This window comes from Delphinus delphis, chromosome 10, assembly GCF_949987515.2.
Source record: "Delphinus delphis chromosome 10, mDelDel1.2, whole genome shotgun sequence".
Lineage (NCBI taxonomy): Eukaryota > Metazoa > Chordata > Mammalia > Artiodactyla > Delphinidae > Delphinus > Delphinus delphis.
In genome coordinates this window covers 19609677-19627511 of record NC_082692.2, presented here as the reverse complement: position 1 = coordinate 19627511, position 17835 = coordinate 19609677, and the positions used below count along the sequence as shown (strand labels likewise).

Genomic DNA, 17835 nt, shown 5'->3' with positions numbered 1-17835 from the left:
CGCTGTCGTCCGCCGAAAGCGGAGCGCGTTTCCGCAAGAGGAGGTTGATGCGCGAGCGCCGGGGCGCTGGGCGCCTGCGCAGAGGCCCAGGAGTCTCCCCGCTCGGCCCGGGTTAGAGGGAGGTGAGCTGGCGGGGATACCATGGAGCAGAAGAGCGGTCCGGACGGTGCACCGGAGGGTGAGCGGGAGGAGGGAGAGCCCGAGGTGAAGAAGCGGAGACTTCTGTGTGTGGAGTTTGCCTCGGTCGCGAGTTGCGACGCCGCCGTGGCTCAGTGCTACCTGGCCGAGAACGACTGGGAGATGGAAGTACGCTTTCGCTGCTTCTCTCTTTCCCGCTCTTTACTTTGGTCCGTGCAGCGCACACGTCCCATCCCTGTGTCTTTGTTTTGCAGAGAGCGCTGGACTCGTACTTCGAGCCGGCAGTGGAGGAGAGCGCTTTAAAAAGCCATCTTGAGACCGCCTCTGAGCCCGAGCCATGGTGAGTGATGAAGGGGCGGGGACGACTCTGGGCGGGGGCAGTTTGTACTGGGTTGCGTTGGGCGTCTTGGGACCTGCAGTTGAGTTGGACGGCCGGGTGTGAGTAGAGGCAAGTCTCGCCTCTGAATAGCCGGAGGCTGAGGGTTTGTGTTGGTGCGTAGGATGGAGGCGCGTCCCAGCAGCGGAGCTGACGCTTCTCTCCCGAAGTCCAGGCTGTCACTTCGAAGGTACTTTGGAGTCGGGGGGTGGGGAGTGGGGGAATATCTGAAATGTAATTTTTTGACTCCAAGTTTAGGAAATATGTAAGCAAGAGTTTCAAAACAAATGAATGAGGCAAAATCCTCTATTGAGGAATGGTAACTTGGAAGTCTTCTTGCTTCTTGTACTGTTGTTGTTTATTTACTCTTTACCGCCCGGCCAGGATAATAGTTTTTATAAACTGCACATCCGCCCCTATTATTCCAGTGCTCCCTCCCCAATTCATGCACTTCTGCTCTTAAAGTCCAGGTGCCTTACAGGTCCCTCCACGGTTTGACCATATTTCTGGGTTCGTTTCCTTTCACACACTCTTTCCTACCCTACAAAACTTTCAGGCATACCAAACTTTCCCTTTCTCCAGTGGGCCATTTTTTCTTGCCTTTCAAACTTTGTAAAGATATTTATCATCTCTGCCTAGAACCCTTTTCTTCCTCCTTCCTTGCTAAGTAACATTTATCTTAAAAGTCCAGCTTAGACATTGTAAGGTCGGATCTTAACAAACGGCACCGCGAAACAGAGGAAAGCTTCAAGTGAGCTTTATTAGGGAGCGCTCCTGGGCGAGGGGCGAGGTTCACTGGTCCGAGAGAAAGGGGCCAGAGAAGTCGCGCCCAGTCCTAGGCGTGGGAAATTTTTACTGGGGTGTAAGGGAGGGGTGGTTTGCTATGCAGGGTGATTCCTTATTTGGTGAAGCCACGGCTGGGCTAGGTATTGACCAGCTTACTTTCAGGGGTTTGAGTCTCCCACCCCTCCCCCACCCCCCACCCCCGTCCTTGGGGCAGGAAGTCGGGGGAGAGTCTCTGTTGATTCTCAGAATACGTGAGAACGCTCTGCCTCAGTGCTTCTTCTTCCTGGAACCAGCTGATGCTTCCTCTTCCCCGGGCCAGCTGGCCTTACAGACATGACTTGTCTTCAAGAAGCTTTCCCTGATTTCCCAAGTCTGGGTAAGGTTCTCCTCTTAAGTAATTCTGTATAGCATCATGCATGACAACTTAATTCATATTATAATCGCTATTTAGTATTTTATATCTCCCACTAGACTACACGTTTGGTGAAGACAGTATCTGTTCATACATTGTTGATTTCCCAAAGTCTCATACAATATTTGGCAGGTAACAAGCTCTCAATAAGTATGAACTGAATATATAAAGTTCTCCCAGCTGTATGGGCAGCCTCTACAGTTAACTGTCCATCGTAGATACTCTTTCCTCCCTGTGATCTTTTCAGCTGCACTGTCTTTTAAATGTGATAAGATCATTTCATTAGGCTCCTTTCTCCGTCTGCCTGGCCTGTTGTTGGGGAATTGGCTACCCATTCATAGTGACATATCTCTGGCTCCCATGTTGTATCAGCTAGAGCCAGTTAGATTAGTAGATGTTCACCTGGCCCGTGCTGGCCAGTCAGATCCTCTCTCCTGGGATTAGGACCAAGAGTGTTTAGTGAATCTTCCTGTCAAGCTGGGACTGTACATGTTAACTCAGTACCTGTGGGGGACCCATGCCCCTACTCTTTTGTGCATGGGGAAGCTGAGAATGCTAGTCTGCAGAGAGAGAGTGAAACCAAGGGACGCTGAGTAGGATTGAGAGAGAGCCTTGATCGAACTTCCATAGGCATAGCTGTGTTCCTTTACTTGGCTCTGGGACACGATTGTTTCCTTGTGAATCCTTTTGTTTTACTCAGACTAGCCTGTGTTGGTGTCTGTTAGTTGTATCCTAAATTGTAGTCAGTAGAGAAATTGGAACAAAGGAGGTGGAGTCCCTGAAATCGTCCCTCAAAAAAAAAAGTGGGTGGAGCTGAGTAATGGTGGGGTCGAGGACCATTAGGAGTCCCCTAGCCCAGAATCATGAATTGGCAGAAAACAAGCAAAGTGATGGATGAGGCTGTGGTCTGTTGTCTCTTGGAACTCAGATCAAATGCCAGTGAGAGTGAGGCTTTATCTATAGCATAGAATAAGAATCCACACTGATATAAATACGTTTGTCCAGGAGTGAAGGGAACACTTTCCCTCACAGTAGAATTCCAACTACCAAATGTTGAAGGCATGTGAGAGTTAGAAAAAAAATTACCATTTGGGAACTATCTTGGTAGTAATTATCTCAGACAGGAATCATCAATGGACACTAAAACTAAGGGACTTGCCTGGTGGCGCAGTGGTTAAGAATCTGCGTACCAATGCAGGGGACACGGGTTTGATCCCCGGTCCGGGAAGATCCCACATCCCACTGAGCACCTAATCCCCTGCACCACAACTACTGAGCCTGCTTGCTGCAACTACTGAGCCCATGTGCTGCAACTACTGAAGCCCGCACGCCTAGAGCCCGTGCTCCACAACAAGAGAAGCCATTGCAATGAGAAGCCCACGCGCCACAACAAAGAGTAGCCCCTGCTCGCCGCAACTAGAGAAAGCCCGCACGCAGCAATGAAGACCCAACGCAGCCAAAAAAATAAATAAATTTAAAAAAAACAAAAACTAATAGGTAAAAGTTGATGAGAAACAAGACATTTACATAGTCTCAAAGTACCTACCCGCAAAATACTTATTACGTGGGAGGAAATCATAACTGTACAGTGGAGAAACCAAGGGATCAAAGTTAACGTGACCAGTACTGGAGACAAATCCAGTACTGTTGGATCAGGCCTCCTGACCTGATGCACTGAGGAGGACACCCTATCACTTCTGTGTGATTCCTGCCAAAAAATGTACATCCTCAGAAAACATCAGACAAACCCAACCTGAAGGACATTCTACAAAATAAATGGCCTGTATTCTTCAAAAACATCAAGATCAGGAGAGACAAAGATGGAAGAACTATTCTGGATCAAAGGAGCTTGAAAGAAATTCATGCCATCTCAATGCAACATGTGATCCTGGATTAGGACATTACTGGCACAATTGGCAAAGTTTGAATAGATCTTTAAATTATATAATAACATTGTATCAATGATAATTTTCTGATTTTTGATAATTGTACTAGGGTATGTATGTATGTCCTTATTTTTAGGAAATGCATTCAAAAGTATTTATGCAAATGTTTCAGAATAAAAAGAGTAAAGCAAGTAAATGTTAATTAAGTAAAACGTTAACATTTATCTGGATGAGTGGTGAGTAGAATTCTTTTTACTGTTTTCTAAGAGTCTAAAATTATTTCAAAAAGAGTTTAAAAGTTAACTAGACTTATCATGGTGATCATTTTGCAGTGTATACAAATATTTAATCATTATATTGTGTACCTGAAACTAGTATAACATTATCTGTTAATCATACCTCAATAAAAAAAATTTTTCAGGAGTTCCCTGGCAGTCCAGTGATTAGGACTTGGTGCTTTCACTGCTGTGGCCCGGGTTCACTTCCTGGTTGGGGAACTAAGATCCCAAAAGCTGCGTGGCGTGGGCAAAAGAAATTTTTTTTAATTAAAAAATAAAATTTTTTTAAAGAAGTTAAAAATTGGCATTACATTTATTAAAATTATAAATACAAAACCCTAGTTCTTAAATTTATGTATATTTTATAAATGCTTAGCAGTCGCCTTTTAATAATGTTTGTCCCTCCACTCAAATGTCTGGCCCTTGGTGGGAAAGGTGGGGTCAGGCAGACCTGTGGGCTGGAGCCCATACACATGGTCTCTCCAGCATGATAGTCTCAAATAGTCAGATTTCTCATGTAGCAGCTCAGCGTTCTTGTTGGGCAGAGTGTTCCAAAAGGCTTGAGTGAAAGCTACAAGGCTTCTTATGGCCAAGCCTCAGAAATCCCAGAATAATCCTTCTCACTATATTCTATTGGTCAAGCAAGTCACTAAGGTCCAGATTCAAGGGGAAGGGTATCAGTTGGACTTCACCTCTCAGTGAGGGGAATAACAAAGAATTGCAGCCATTATTTATCTGGCACAATGAGATCTTATTTCAAATGTGATTTAAAGTGAATCCAGATAAATGTGGAAATCTTACATTACTCAGTCTGATTTGGGGTCATAATTTATCAAATCATTTTAGTGACCTATGTCACTGAGGGATATTGAGTTGGTTCTAAGTGAGTAGACATTTGGATAACACAGTAAGAATCTATTTTTCCTCACTCATCAGACTCTTGCTCTTCTATAGGCAGATACTTTTAGAACTCTTAAAGTTTATTTACCTGTAGAATGAGGGCTACAGAGAGTCACAAAATAATTTTTAAATTAATCAGTTTATAGATTATTTGCAAAGTTGTGTTTCATTCTTATCTTGCCAGTGTTGACCTAACCAAGGAAGAAACAAGTGATTCCACTAGTTCTAAAACCAGCACATCTGAAAATGTTCAGCAAGAAGATGGCAGCATGTTCTCTTTCATTACCTGGAATATTGATGGATTGGACCTAAACAATCTGCCAGAGAGGGCTCGAGGGGTGTGTTCCTATTTAACTTTGTAAGTATTATTACATCTGTGTCATGGTAATGTGATACCGTGTCTTACCTGCCTATAAGGAGGGTAACGGTTCAAGGTTATGGGCTTTGGAATCGGTCCTGACTTCAGAGTCCAGCTGTCAGAGGAAACATCTGAAGGAATTGGGAGTGACTGCCTCTGGGAGCAGGATTGTGGCTTGGGGTACAGAGGGAATGCTAATTTTTGTTCATAGCCTTCTAGTACTATTTTATTTACTAAACTGTGTGTATAATTATTGCTATGAAAAGAAAATTACCAAAAGGATCCGTATGTGCCACACACTAGCTCTGTGACCTTGTGGAACCATTTGTAAGCCACTTCAGTTCTCCAGAGCTCAGTTTTCTTCATCATGGATAATAACTGTTTCAAGAAGATTGAAGAAAATAACACTTAAAGCATCTGTTAAGAGTGAGGACCGGGGCTTCCCTGGTGGCGCAGTGGTTGAAAGTCCGCCTGCCGATGCAGGGGACACGGGTTCGTGCCCCGGACCGCGAAGATCCCACATGCCGCGAGCGGCTGGGCCCGTGAGCCATGGCCGCTGAGCCTGCACGTCCGGATCCTGTGCTCCGCAACGGGAGAGGCCACAACGGTGAGAGGCCCGCGTACCACAAAAAAAAAAGAGTGAGGACCATTGTAGACTCTTAATATTATTGGTTTGTAGTGTCAATGATTCCTTTTCTTCTAACTTTGAAGGGTTGTCATGTATATGTTTTTTTTTAATTTTATCTTTACAGTATTATTTGTTAAATAGCACAGGTCTTTCTCATTTTATAGTTATCAAAGGTCAGCATAAATATTGAATATTAGGTGTCCTAGAGGACTATAATTTTGTGTTTCTTTTATGCTGTGGCATTTTCCTAATCTAGGTAGCTGCAAATGAAATGGTATACCTCATATTTTTCATAAATTGATGTGTTTAATTAGGTACAGCCCAGATGTGGTATTTCTACAGGAAGTTATTCCCCCATATGCTGCCTACCTAAAGAAGAAAGCAAGTAGTTATGAGATTATTACAGGTAACAGTTTTCCTGTTATTTAACTTTTTCTTTGAAAAATAAGGTGAGAGATAAACCAAAGTTAGACAATTGGAACATAGACAGGAAAAAGCACAAATAAAGTAAGTTTGAGAAAAAGAAGTCAGACACAGGATACTAAAAAAATCATAGGAGAATATTACATATGTGGAAAAATGGTTGAAATGGATGATTTTTCAGGAAAATATAAATTGCCAAAATTTGAGGCACTAAGTAGCTTTTTGGTGAAATCAAATTGTTAGAAAATGTTTAAATGTGGTGATTGCACTGTGGTTATGCTTTTTCAAAAAGTCTTTATTAATTTTTTATTTATTTTGTTCTTTTTCTACCTTTTTGCCCTGAATATTTTAGTTTTTGATTTTTCATCTATTTTGTTTTTACTAAGTGCATTTTAATATACCACTTTGGCTTCATTCCGTGACTTTTGGCTAAATCTCATGTTTTCTTTGACTTTCACTTTTACCTAGTGTATGATTTTAATTTTGATTTACTTTTTAATCCAAAATTGCTGAAGAGAGGGTTCTCTCTATCTGCCTTTCTCTCTCTCTCTCTCTTTGCGGGACAACTTTTCTGCATTCTCTTGGGGATTCCTTTTGCCTGTCTTCTGTTTTGGTTATCTTGTTTTCTGAATCCCATGCTTTCGTCCTTGTTTTACTTCCTCATTTTATTAGAGCACATTCTCTGGTCACTTTCTAAGAAGTAGCACATGGGGAGTGAAGTTTTTGAATCCCAGCCTATTTGGAAATGCCAATGTTTTATTCTCATAGTTCCTTGATAGTTTGGCTGGACAGAGATTTCTAGGTAGAAAGTCATTTTCCCACAGAATTTTGAAGGCATGATTTCAGTGTTTTCTAGTTTCCATTATTGATGATTAGAAGTCTGATGCCATTCTAATTCTTGATCTTTCTTCCCCCCCTTCCCGCTCTGGAAGCTTTGAGGCTCTTCTTTTTTTTTTTTTTGCGGTATGTGGGCCTCTCACTGTTGCGGCCTCTCCCGTCGCGTAGCACAGGCTCCGGACGCGCAGGCTCAACGGCCATGGCTCACGGGCCCAGCCGCTCCACGGCACATGGGATCTTCCCAGACCGGGGCACGAACCCGCGCCCCCTGCCTCGGCAGGTGGACTCCCAACCACTGCACCACCAGGGAAGCCTGAGGCTCTTGTTTTTAACTCCAGTGTTTTGGGGTTCTTTTTTTCATTTATTATGCCAAACACTTGGTAGGACCTTTCAATCTGGAGGTTTGTGACCTTCAGTTCTGGAAAATTCTTCTTTCTGTCTCTCTCTTCTTTCCTCCCTCCCTCTCCCTCCTCCTTTCTCTCCCTCTCCTCCTTCTTTCCACCTGCTGGACTCTCCACCTGCCATCTTTCTAGTCTGCTGCCCTCCTCCCTGCCCCTCCCTTTCCCATTCTTCTCCTTTCTCTTCCTGTTCCTCTTTTCCTGGTTCCCCTCCGTTCTGATAAACCAGTTACCACTGCTCCACCTACTTAGTTCTCTGAAAAACTTGGAAGCTTTCATTCATTGCCCCTCCATTTCTGTTTCTTCTTGCAAGTTTATACCTTTCTAAAGTTTTTATTCAGTTACTGTGATTTTTCTTGTGCTTCCCGAGTGAAAAGTAACTGCATGTCAAGTTGCCTCAGTTTAAGTCTCATCTACTCTGCCTTTCAGAAATTTTTCAAATTTTTATGTTTGGTATTGGCACTGTTAACTGTTTTGGGCACTTATGTAAATGCATTTTTATTTTTGTATTTCTTGCATACTTCCAGTTACACTTTTATATTTCTTCCATGCTTACAGTTACAGAGGGACTTGGTTGACCATCTTCAACTATTTTGAAATAATAGTTTACTTTTAAGATTTATATCCATTTAAATATCTATACCTGCTTGTTATAAAATTTTCAGTAGGGGAGCTTGGGATAAACTGCAGATACCCCTGATCTCTCAGCGTAAATTCTTTTCCGCACACATCTGAAGGTCGTGAAGAAGGATATTTCACAGCTATAATGTTGAAGAAATCGAGATTGAAATTTAAAAGCCAAGAGATTATTCCTTTTCCAAATACAAAAATGATGAGAAACCTTTTGTGTGTGCATGTAAGTAATTTTTTTAAATTGACTGTTTTTTTAAAAAAAAGAATGAACTGTTTTTTTCACAGTTCCATGATGGGGTCCTTTTTAAGAAACCATTGTCTTTAGAAAAATATTTACTCCTCACTTACAGGTTCTTTTAAATAGTCTTAAAGAACTTTATAAATTAAATTTTTACATACATTTCAAATATAGACAAATTGTAAAAATAAAATCCTTGATTCATTAGATGTTTTCTTAATGTATAAGAGTTTGCTAACATTCCACAGTTGCTTCCTAAAGTAGTTTTTTTTTTAATTTTTTAATATTTTTTATTAAATGCACTGTACTTGGTACTGTGTTGTACTCTGTGAGTCTTACACAAATGAGTCAAATAGATCTTGGTCTCATAGAGCTCATAGATTAGCAGGGGAGAGATTGTATGTATAGTACCTAAAATAAACGAAAGGCATAAATGCCATGGGAGAGGTATAATGATATGCCATGGAAGTTTAGAGAAAGGAAAGATGATTTTCAGCTGCACTGTTTAGTGAACGTTTCATGATGGAAGTTGGGTTTGAATTGGGCCCTGAAAAATATGTAAAATGTAGACATTAAGAACAGTGCAGGGCTTCCCTGGTGGCGCAGTGGTTGAGAGTCTGCCTGCTGATGCAAGGGACACGGGTTCGTGCCCCAGTCCGGGAGGATCCCACATGCCTCGGAGCAGCTAGGCCCGTGAGCCATGGCCGCTGAGCCTGCGCGTCTGGAGCCTGTACTCCGCAACGGGAGAGGCCACAACAGTGAGAGGCCCGCGTACCGCAAAAAGAAAAAAAAAAAAAAGAACAGTGCAGGTGGCAGAACCACCATGAGCAAACATTTGCAAATTGTACATAGCAGGGTATGTATATATGAAAGAGGGCATGTGTAGCTATAAACGAGCCTTCTATTCAGTTGGATGTAGAGGGCACAAAGGGGGTAGTGTGACGACAGGTTGGTAAAGTAGGTTGGATCCAGATTGTAGGAGATCATGAATGCCCAATGTGAAGGAATTTGAGCTGGACTCTGCAGGCAATTAGTTTAAATAATGAGAGACCTTACATTGTTGGTATCTTAATTGCAAATGGTAAGTGATTCTCATTCATTCATTTAACTGACATTATTTTGAGTTACCTATGTGCCAGGCTCTCGGTAACATAGTAATAAATAAAAGAGCCATCTTTGCTTTCAAATGACTCAGGGCTTTGTAGGAGGGAGATAACTGTGCTGCAGTTCGATCTAGGGGACTTTATAAACAGTCTACACAGCGTGCTGTAGGAGGATAGGGGAGGGAGCCACTGATGCCTGGGATGCTGGGGAAGGGCTCCCAGTGGAGTTGACATTCAAGGGAGGTTTTGAAGTATTAGTGGGTACTTGCTCAGTATTCTTTGACCTTTAAGGATAAGCACAGTGCTGATTATATAGTTTCAGTCTAGTAAATATTGATATATACCAATCAGTTGAATAATTACTGATTCTGTTAACAAAGTTCAGTGTTAATTGTTAGTGGATCATTTTAACAACTCTAATTATTTATCTTGTTGCAGGTGAGTGTGTCAGGAAATGAACTTTGCCTTATGACTTCTCATTTGGAGAGCACCAAAGGGCATGCTAAGGAACGAATGAATCAGTTGAAAATGGTTTTAAAGAAAATGCAAGAGGCTCCAGAGTCAGCTACAGTTATATTTGCAGGAGATACAAATTTAAGGGATCACGAAGTGAGTGATGAAGTCATTTCAGTGTTTATGGGCAGATTATTGCTGTGGAAACTCATTTAGGTTTCTTTTGACTAAAGCTATTAAAACTAGGACTTTGATCTGTTCATAATGTATACGTGACCTTGCAGGTGCAATTCAGCAAATGATTATTTAGCCTGTGCTACTTGCCTGGCACAGGGGAAGCAGAGGCAGAAGGGGCTGTTACATTATTGGGTGAAAACATATATATGGTATATGAAACAGACAACACAAAACAATATATATTGATTAACAAGAGGGGTTTAGAGAAAATAATGATTAGAAGAATTTAGAAAAGTTCATTTATTTGCAGTTTCTTAGTTGTAAGATAAGAAGAACAGAAAGATTTGACTAACATAGTTGTCCCTAACTCTCTTCCTTCTGGATTTTCTGTTTTCAACCTTTTTTACCTTCATGACATTGGATTTGGCAGTGATTTCTTGGATATGACACCAAAAGCACAGACAACAAAAGAAAAAATAGATAAGGTAGACTTCATCAAAATTAAAAACTGTAGTGCATCAAAGGGTATTATCAATGGAGTGAAAAGGCAACCCGTGGAATGGTAGAAAATATTCGCAAATCATATATCTGATGAGATATTCAGAATAGTCAGAATATACAAAGACCTCCTACAATTAAAAAAAAAACACACTGGGCAGGGGACTTCCCTGGTGGTCCAGTGGTTAAGAATCTGCCTTCCAATGCAGGGGACACAGGTTCCATCCCTGGTCGGGGAACTAAGATCCCACATGCAGCAGGACAACTAAGCCCACACACCGCAACTACTGAGCCCACGTGCTGTGGAGCCCAGACACCACAGCTAGAGAGCCCGTACGCCACAACTAGAGTGCCCACGTGCCACAGCTTTGGAGCCCACATGCTCTGGAGCCCACGCACCACAACTAGAGAGAAGCCAGCACGCCGCAATGAAAGATCCCATGTGCCACAACTAAGACCTGACGCAGCCAAAAATAAATAAATACAATTTAAAGCTTTTTTTTTTTTTTTTGCGGTACGTGGGCCTCTCACTATTGTGGCCTCTCCCGTTGCGGAGCACAGGCTCCGGACGCGCAGGCTCAGTGGCCATGGCTCACAGGCCCAGCCGCTCTGCGGCATGTGGGATCTTCCCGGACCAGGGCACGAACCCGTGTCCCCTGCATCGGCAGGCGGACTCTCAACCACTGCACCACCAGGGAAGTCCTAAATACAATTTAAAAAAGAAAAAAATGGGCAAAAGATTTAGACATTTCTCGAAAGAAGATATACAAATGGCCAGTAAGTTCATGAAAAGATGTTTAACATCATTGGTCATGAGAGAAATGCACATCAAAACCATGATGAGATAGCACTTCACATCTATTAGTATGACTATTATAAAAAACCAAAACAACAGAAGAGAGAAGGGGCAAATTTCAGACCTCTCTGTCTCTCTTGATATTTATATATTACCTACTTATTATCATGCAGTAAAATAATTTTATAATATATCTGGTTGTATCTAGTTTTGCATTTGTGCATTAATAAATAATCTGTGGCATTCTGATTTGAAAAGTTGCACTTAGATGTGGTAACGGTAAAGACCTTTTTAATATAAGGGGAAAAAAGACTGAAAAGAGTTTTCTTTCTTTTTCTTTTTAGGTTTCCAAATGTGGTGGTTTACCCAGCAACACTTTGGATGTCTGGGAGTTTTTGGGCAAACCTAAGCATTGCCAGTATACATGGGATACACAGATGAACTCTAATCTTGGAATAGCTGCTACTTGTAAGCTTCGTTTTGATCGAATATTTTTTAGAGCAGCAGCAGAAGGCGGCCACATTATTCCCCGAAGTTTGGACCTCCTTGGGTTGGAAAAACTGAACTGTGGTAGATTTCCTAGTGATCACTGGGGTCTTCTGTGCACCTTAGATTTAATATTGTGAACTGCTTTTCAAATACGAGTTTTAAATGTTCTGAGCAATTTTGTTCTGTGTTTTTGCAAATATAATTGCTACCTGTCTGGAAAGGTAGTTTAATATGGAGGATTAATATACTGGCTCATTGTAACAAAAGAAAAAACGACTGTGATCTTATTTTGTGGATTGTGTCCTCAGATTTCAGAACTAAATCTTAGCGTTTATTTAAATGAAAGCATACCTGTGTTCAGAACGTGAGGCCTCTTAAGGAAAGGTCACAAAGGCTATCTTGTAATAGTGCTCACAGCTGCTGGCTAGATCTGCATTTAAATAGATTGCAGCTGTCCTACATCAGACTTTTTGTCAGCTAACAGTGCCTAATTGGTAAGCTAGAAATGAACTCATGATTTAAGATCCCTTAACTTTTAAAAATTCATGTTTGTAGTTATGTCACCAACAGAGGCAAAGTTAGGCTTGATAATGATTAAAGTCAGTTTTATAGAGGCATTGGACTTTTTTTCTAAGAGAAAAATAAATGTGTAAAAAGAATTAGCCTTTTAGTTTTGCTACTTGTGAAACTGAAAATTTTTCAAGACGTGAATGAGGAGCACTTCTACATGTGCTTTAAGGAAACATTTTTTTTCCCCCATAAGAGAATGTACTTTAAATAAAGAATTCTGCTTGTTTATAGTTTGTTTTAGTATGTTTTTGTGCTCATGTTGAGATTGAAGTTTTTACCTGCTTCCTGTTTCTGGCTCCACTACTACTGTTTCACCTTTGTGTGGAAGAAAACGGCTTTCCACGTTGCTTCTCACTCTGCCAAGTATTGCCAAGAATATATTGACTTCCTCAGTATATAAAAATGAAAACTGGCAGTAATAATTAGAATGAGAAGTGGCAGAAACTTATTTTCATCAGGGGTGTCAAAATTAACAACTAAAACACCTAAAAAAAGACAAGCTGGGGCTTCCCTAGTGGCGCAGTGGTTGAGAGTCCACCTGCCGATGCAGGGGACGCGGGTTCGTACCCCAGTCCGGGAAGATCCCACATGCCGCGGAGCGGCTGGGCCCGTGAGCCATGGCCGCTGAGCCTGCGTGTCCGGAGCCTGTGCTCCGCAACGGGAGAGGCCACAACAGTGAGAGGCCCGCGTACCGAAAAAAAAAAAAAAAGACAAGCTGAATTTATATATAACATATGCTTTGTCATAATGGAAAAGTTTTATATGTTAATCATAATTTTAATCATTTAAAATGAGTATTAATGCTAATATTTTAGCATGTATTACGGAAGCAATAGTTCATTTTTGTGGGAAAAGGATATTTTTGGCATAAATTGCTTATTCACTTGGAAGCATAATTAAGTTAGAACTCTACCACACTTCAAATTACAAAAAAGAAAAAATCTAGATGAGTGAAAGGCTAAATATAAAAAAATAAAATATGTAGTAGTGTGTATTAGATTAAATAATTATCAAATTGTTTTAAAACTGGAAGGAGTATCATTTTATGACTCAGCATCCAAGTGAAATACCTTCCCATTTACTCCTTATAGTGACAAAATGTAAGAAACAAGTTAGAAGTGAATAGGAACAAAACTACTTTTGGTCTGCTTTCGATGGGCAATAGTTCTCAAATAATGCAAGAATTAAGAAACTACTAATATGCAGTATCTTGAACTTTTTACTTTGAATCTCAAGTTTTCTCAGTATAGTAGCTTTGTGTACCTTACCCCCCTTCTTGGTGAAATCCCAACTCAGAATGTTATATATCAATATGCTAAGCATCATCTTTGCCACTGATACAAAATGTACCTGAATCTTGCTAGGCCTGTTTCTCCCACCTTCAAAAAAAGATAGTTCCTTGTCTTTTATTGTGCAGTTTAGTAAGAACACATGCCCCAACCAACAACATATAAAAAGCAGACGAAGTCAGAAAAGCTGTACTAAAAATACATCATTTTATCCTTAGTATTTACTATAATGTCTGGCATGTAGCAGGAGCTCAATAAATGCTGAAATGAAATGAGACAGTGCCCTCACATTTGTGTCCTAGGGAGGCAGACTAACATTTTCATAAGTCAGTACCAAAATAGATATTATATGTATCAAAATAGGTATTCATTGTAATGGCTCTGAGTTTAGAAGTCTAGGCTAAGCTTATATATATGTAAATATGTATATATGTAAAGACTTTAAGCCCATGTATTAATGACTTAATTTTTATTTAAAGACTCCTGGGAACGGGCTTGTTGTCTGAATACATCAGATTTATTGATGTGAGAAAGGTCACTCTGGGGGTACAGTGGAATGCCACTGGTGAGAAGAGAAAGGCTGGAAGTGTCTTGTAAGGTTTGGGTTCCCTTTGAAGGAGGGTCTTGGAATCAGATTGGTACTGTTGCTTACTCTTTCAGAGGCAGGTTAGGAGAAGCAGGGACTAACTATGGACTGGGTGCTGTCATGAGGCAAGGAGAATTCAGCAGTGGGGTATCACAAGTTACGGATGAAAATAGCAAAGCAAAGGGGGCGTCTGTGGTAGGAAAGCAGTAGTCATTCAAAGAGGGGGTTGTTATGTCATTTTACAACTGCTGCACGACTTTGGGGGAAATATTTCCTGTTAATTTTGCTTCTGGCTTAATCTGTGCCTATCCTCCCAGCCCGATAATTGGCAGGGTTGCCATTTTCTTTTTAGTCCAAACTGATTTTGACTCTTTCAGTCCCAAGCAGTTTTTATTCTTTTTTTTTTTTTTTTTTTTTTTTTTTTGCGGTACGCGGGCCTCTCACTGTTGTGGCCTCTCCCGTTGCGGAGCACAGGCTCCGGACGCGCAGACTCAGCGGCCATGGCTCACGGACTTAGTTGCTCCGCGGCATGTGGGATCTTCCCGGACCGGGGCACGAACCCGTATCCCCTGCATCGGCAGGTGGACTCTCAACCACTGCGCCACCAGGGAAGCCCAGTTTTTATTCGTTAAACGTGCATTTTCTTTTAATCCCCACTATCATCCTAAAGGAATGCTATTACCATCTCTATAACTGACAAAACAGGTTTAGCAAGTAACTCATCCAAGGCCCAGCCATAGCCAGGGAGTAGCTTAGTAGGGGCTTTTTCATCAGGTCTAAGCACTGTACTGTAGTCATGGGGATGTGCAAGGAATGCCCTGGCTTCCTTTTGTGCCCTATGTTACCATACCTAGATGCATGAATCTTTCTTACAAGAAAACAGTATAAATACAAGGAAGAGTCTTCCACATGAGTTTTCTATTGTTCAGATGATCACCTTCCCATAGATGCAAATGTAATCTAAATACTTTGGGCACCTGGTTAACCTATAAAGCGTGGGGTTGATCTGGGCCCCTCCTAACACCTGTTTCCATCCTCATTCAGAAAGCAACACGTGCTCAAAACATAGTAGGGCCTAAAGAGGCTACCGCTGGAGGAGTGGGACTTGTGCGTGTGGGGTGAATTTGCTTCGGGGGAGACATTTGCAAAGGGTTTTTGACCCAAGTAGTGTGCTCGCGCCTCCCTAGAGCCACCCTGGCCCGCGGCATTTGGAAGAGGCACTCATCCCCCAGGCCGTTTAGGACCACGGTGTCCGTCAAAGTGTTGGTCAAGGAAAGGGGGTGGGGCATGCAGGCTGCCCTGCTGCCCGAAAGCCTTCTGCTTGGTCGCCTGCGGGGTGGGAGTCCGTCACCTGGGTACCCATCTTTAGAGCCCGAGCTGGGAGTCGGGAGTAGGCAAGAAGAACTGCTGCCCGCCCATTCCCTGGGGGCGCGTGTGCGCGTGCGCGTGCGTCGCCGTGGTAACGGCGCAGCGGAAAGGCGCTGAATCACGGGCGCGCGCTTTCCCAGCTCTAGCAGAAGCTGATGCGGGGGGCGGGCGGGGGTGCCCTCCTGGTTGCATCCTGACTAGACCGGTGCTGACCCCGGCGGGCCTGGCTGGCCTGGCGCAGAGGAGCGGTGGCCAGGATCTCTGTCACTACTGGAGGTAAGAGCGCAGCAGTAGCCTCATCCTGTCTCCGGTTTGGGCAAGAGTCTGTCCTCGGGGGCTATATCCTGGGGAAGAGAAAGCGAGGGTTTGGCTTGGATGGGGCGGTACCTCCTCCCTGACAACAGATACGCGTGCCAGTGTGTAAAAGTGTGTGTCTGTGTCTGTGTGTGTGTCTGTGTGTGTGTGTCTGTGTGTGTGTAGGGCCGGGAGACGAAGAAGAAGAGGAGCAGGTGGGACGGCAGGTGATGCTCCTAGCCCGCTGCACCGACTAGGGCTAGCTTTAGTGCGGCCAGCAGCGCCTCGATGCAGTATCCCACTTCCCAACCCGTCTGGCGATTGATGGGAAGGGAGGGCAGCAAGTAGGCGGGTTATGCCAAAGAAAAATAAAATCAAGAGGCCCTGAGTTAGGAGGTGACTTTCTTAAGGTTCTTCTGAACATCTAGGAAAGGGCTTTTCTTGATTGCTGCGCCGATTGATTGTTTCTCAGTAGGGTGGAGTCGAGGAAATTTGCATCTGTTCCCAATCTCATGAAATGAATTTCTTAGACCTGTAGAATCGGTTTTCTTTAAACTTCGTTTGGTAATATGTATGTGATCTTTGCTATTATTTGCTAAATTTATTTTGTCTCTGTATCTTACCGTAATCTGAAGCTTGAAACCTTTGAGTGGCTTTTTTTCTCTTTCCCTTTGAACTTCCTCCACAGAATGGATATGAATCACGGTATTATTAATCAAGAGCATAAACCTAAGATTATGAAAGTCATCATTCTTTCGATCATTCATTCTCTTGAGTATATGGAGAGAGAAAAGAATATGATATACCCACTCCTATCCATTTTTATTGTTAGATTTCTCATCTAAACATTTTTGTTTGTGGGTTAAATGTTAGTGGTTTTTCCAGTGCTTAAATAGAAAAATTGAATGATATTTTTGATGATAATAATAGAAAAAGTAAATTTTAGACACCCCCCCAAAAAGAACAAGAATTTTTGTTAGTGTTTATTTCTTTATTCCTGAAATGCATGTTCAATGTCCATATGTTTCAAATTGTTTATTATAAGAAGACCACAATCATTGAGACTCCCGAGATTAGGCCAAATGTAAAATTTTATTTTGTGCTTATCATTTTACATAATTTTTCGTACAGATGAGGAAATCTGGAAGTGTCAGTTCAGCTATAGACTTAGGCATCATACAGAAAGCTGAATTCCTCTGTAATTTGAAAAAGAAAAATATAATTATATATCAAGACTTCTTAGAGCCACAGGTGATAGAAAGATTCATCACACCTTTGCCATATAAAATGCCAAGTCAGGGAATTAATTTCCTTTCAGAATAACAAAAATAATTCAGCCAAACTCTTTATGTATTAAAAATAGTCAAAAGAGAGCTTCAGTAATTTATTAATGTACAAGAATGGATTTGCTGTTAAATTTTCTTGACTTATTTTTTTTTCTAGCCAGACAGATAAGCAGCATTCTCTTTAAATATATCTGTAGGACCAGGCATGACTGTTTCTGGGGCAGTGATGTATTAATAGATTGCCAGGTCAGATGGCCTGGGTTTGGTCATGGCTCTGCCACTTAATGGCTGTGTCACATTTGGCAAATTCCTTAATTCCTCTTAGCCTCAGTTTTTTCATCTGTAAAATAGGGATAATAATAGGACCAACTTAATGAAATTCCTGTAAGAACTAAATGAAACAATATGTATAAGAGCTCTTTGCTCATTGCCTGGTATGCAACTAACTTCAATAAAAGTTAGTTGTTATTGTTATTCTTTTTTTTAAATAAATTTATTTATTTATTGGCTGCATTTGGTCTTCATTGCTGCAGGGGCTACTCTTCGTTCCCGTGGGCAGGCTTCTCATTGCAGTGGATTCTCTTATTGAGGAGCACGGACTCTAGGTGCATGCACTTCAGTAGTTGTGGCACGCA

The 17835-nt window shown here is 41.8% G+C and overlaps 1 protein-coding gene across 5 annotated transcripts; it reads left to right on the top strand.

The window, feature by feature from the left end:
• Positions 1-27: 27 nt before the first annotated feature.
• On the top strand, positions 28-12603 carry TDP2 (tyrosyl-DNA phosphodiesterase 2). 5 transcript variants are annotated; one of them, XM_060023550.1, is made up of 8 exons: positions 28-122; positions 393-478; positions 639-704; positions 4961-5134; positions 6077-6168; positions 8158-8276; positions 9833-10003; positions 11663-12603. In XM_060023550.1, the coding sequence occupies exons 3-8, from the start codon at positions 640-642 to the stop codon at positions 11942-11944; spliced, it is 903 nt and encodes a 300-aa protein (XP_059879533.1). In that variant the 5' UTR covers positions 28-122; positions 393-478; position 639; the 3' UTR covers positions 11945-12603. The 5 variants fall into 5 exon arrangements, with proteins under 5 accessions (XP_059879533.1, XP_059879528.1, XP_059879529.1 ...); XM_060023545.1 differs by having other exon boundaries at positions 31-306; XM_060023549.1 differs by having other exon boundaries at positions 104-178.
• Positions 12604-17835: the final 5232 nt, after the last annotated feature.

What these genes read in the sequence shown, in the direction of transcription:
- TDP2 (XM_060023545.1), top strand. Translation starts at nt 142, where the DNA reads ATGGAGCAGAAGAGCGGTCCGGACGGTGCACCGGAGGGTGAGCGGGAG. An exon ending in GCCTCTGAGCCCGAGCCATG is followed by an intron (nt 479 to 638) that starts GTGAGTGATGAA and finishes GTTGGTGCGTAG; the next exon opens with GATGGAGGCGCGTCCCAGCA. An exon ending in TCCAGGCTGTCACTTCGAAG is followed by an intron (nt 705 to 4,960) that starts GTACTTTGGAGT and finishes TTATCTTGCCAG; the next exon opens with TGTTGACCTAACCAAGGAAG.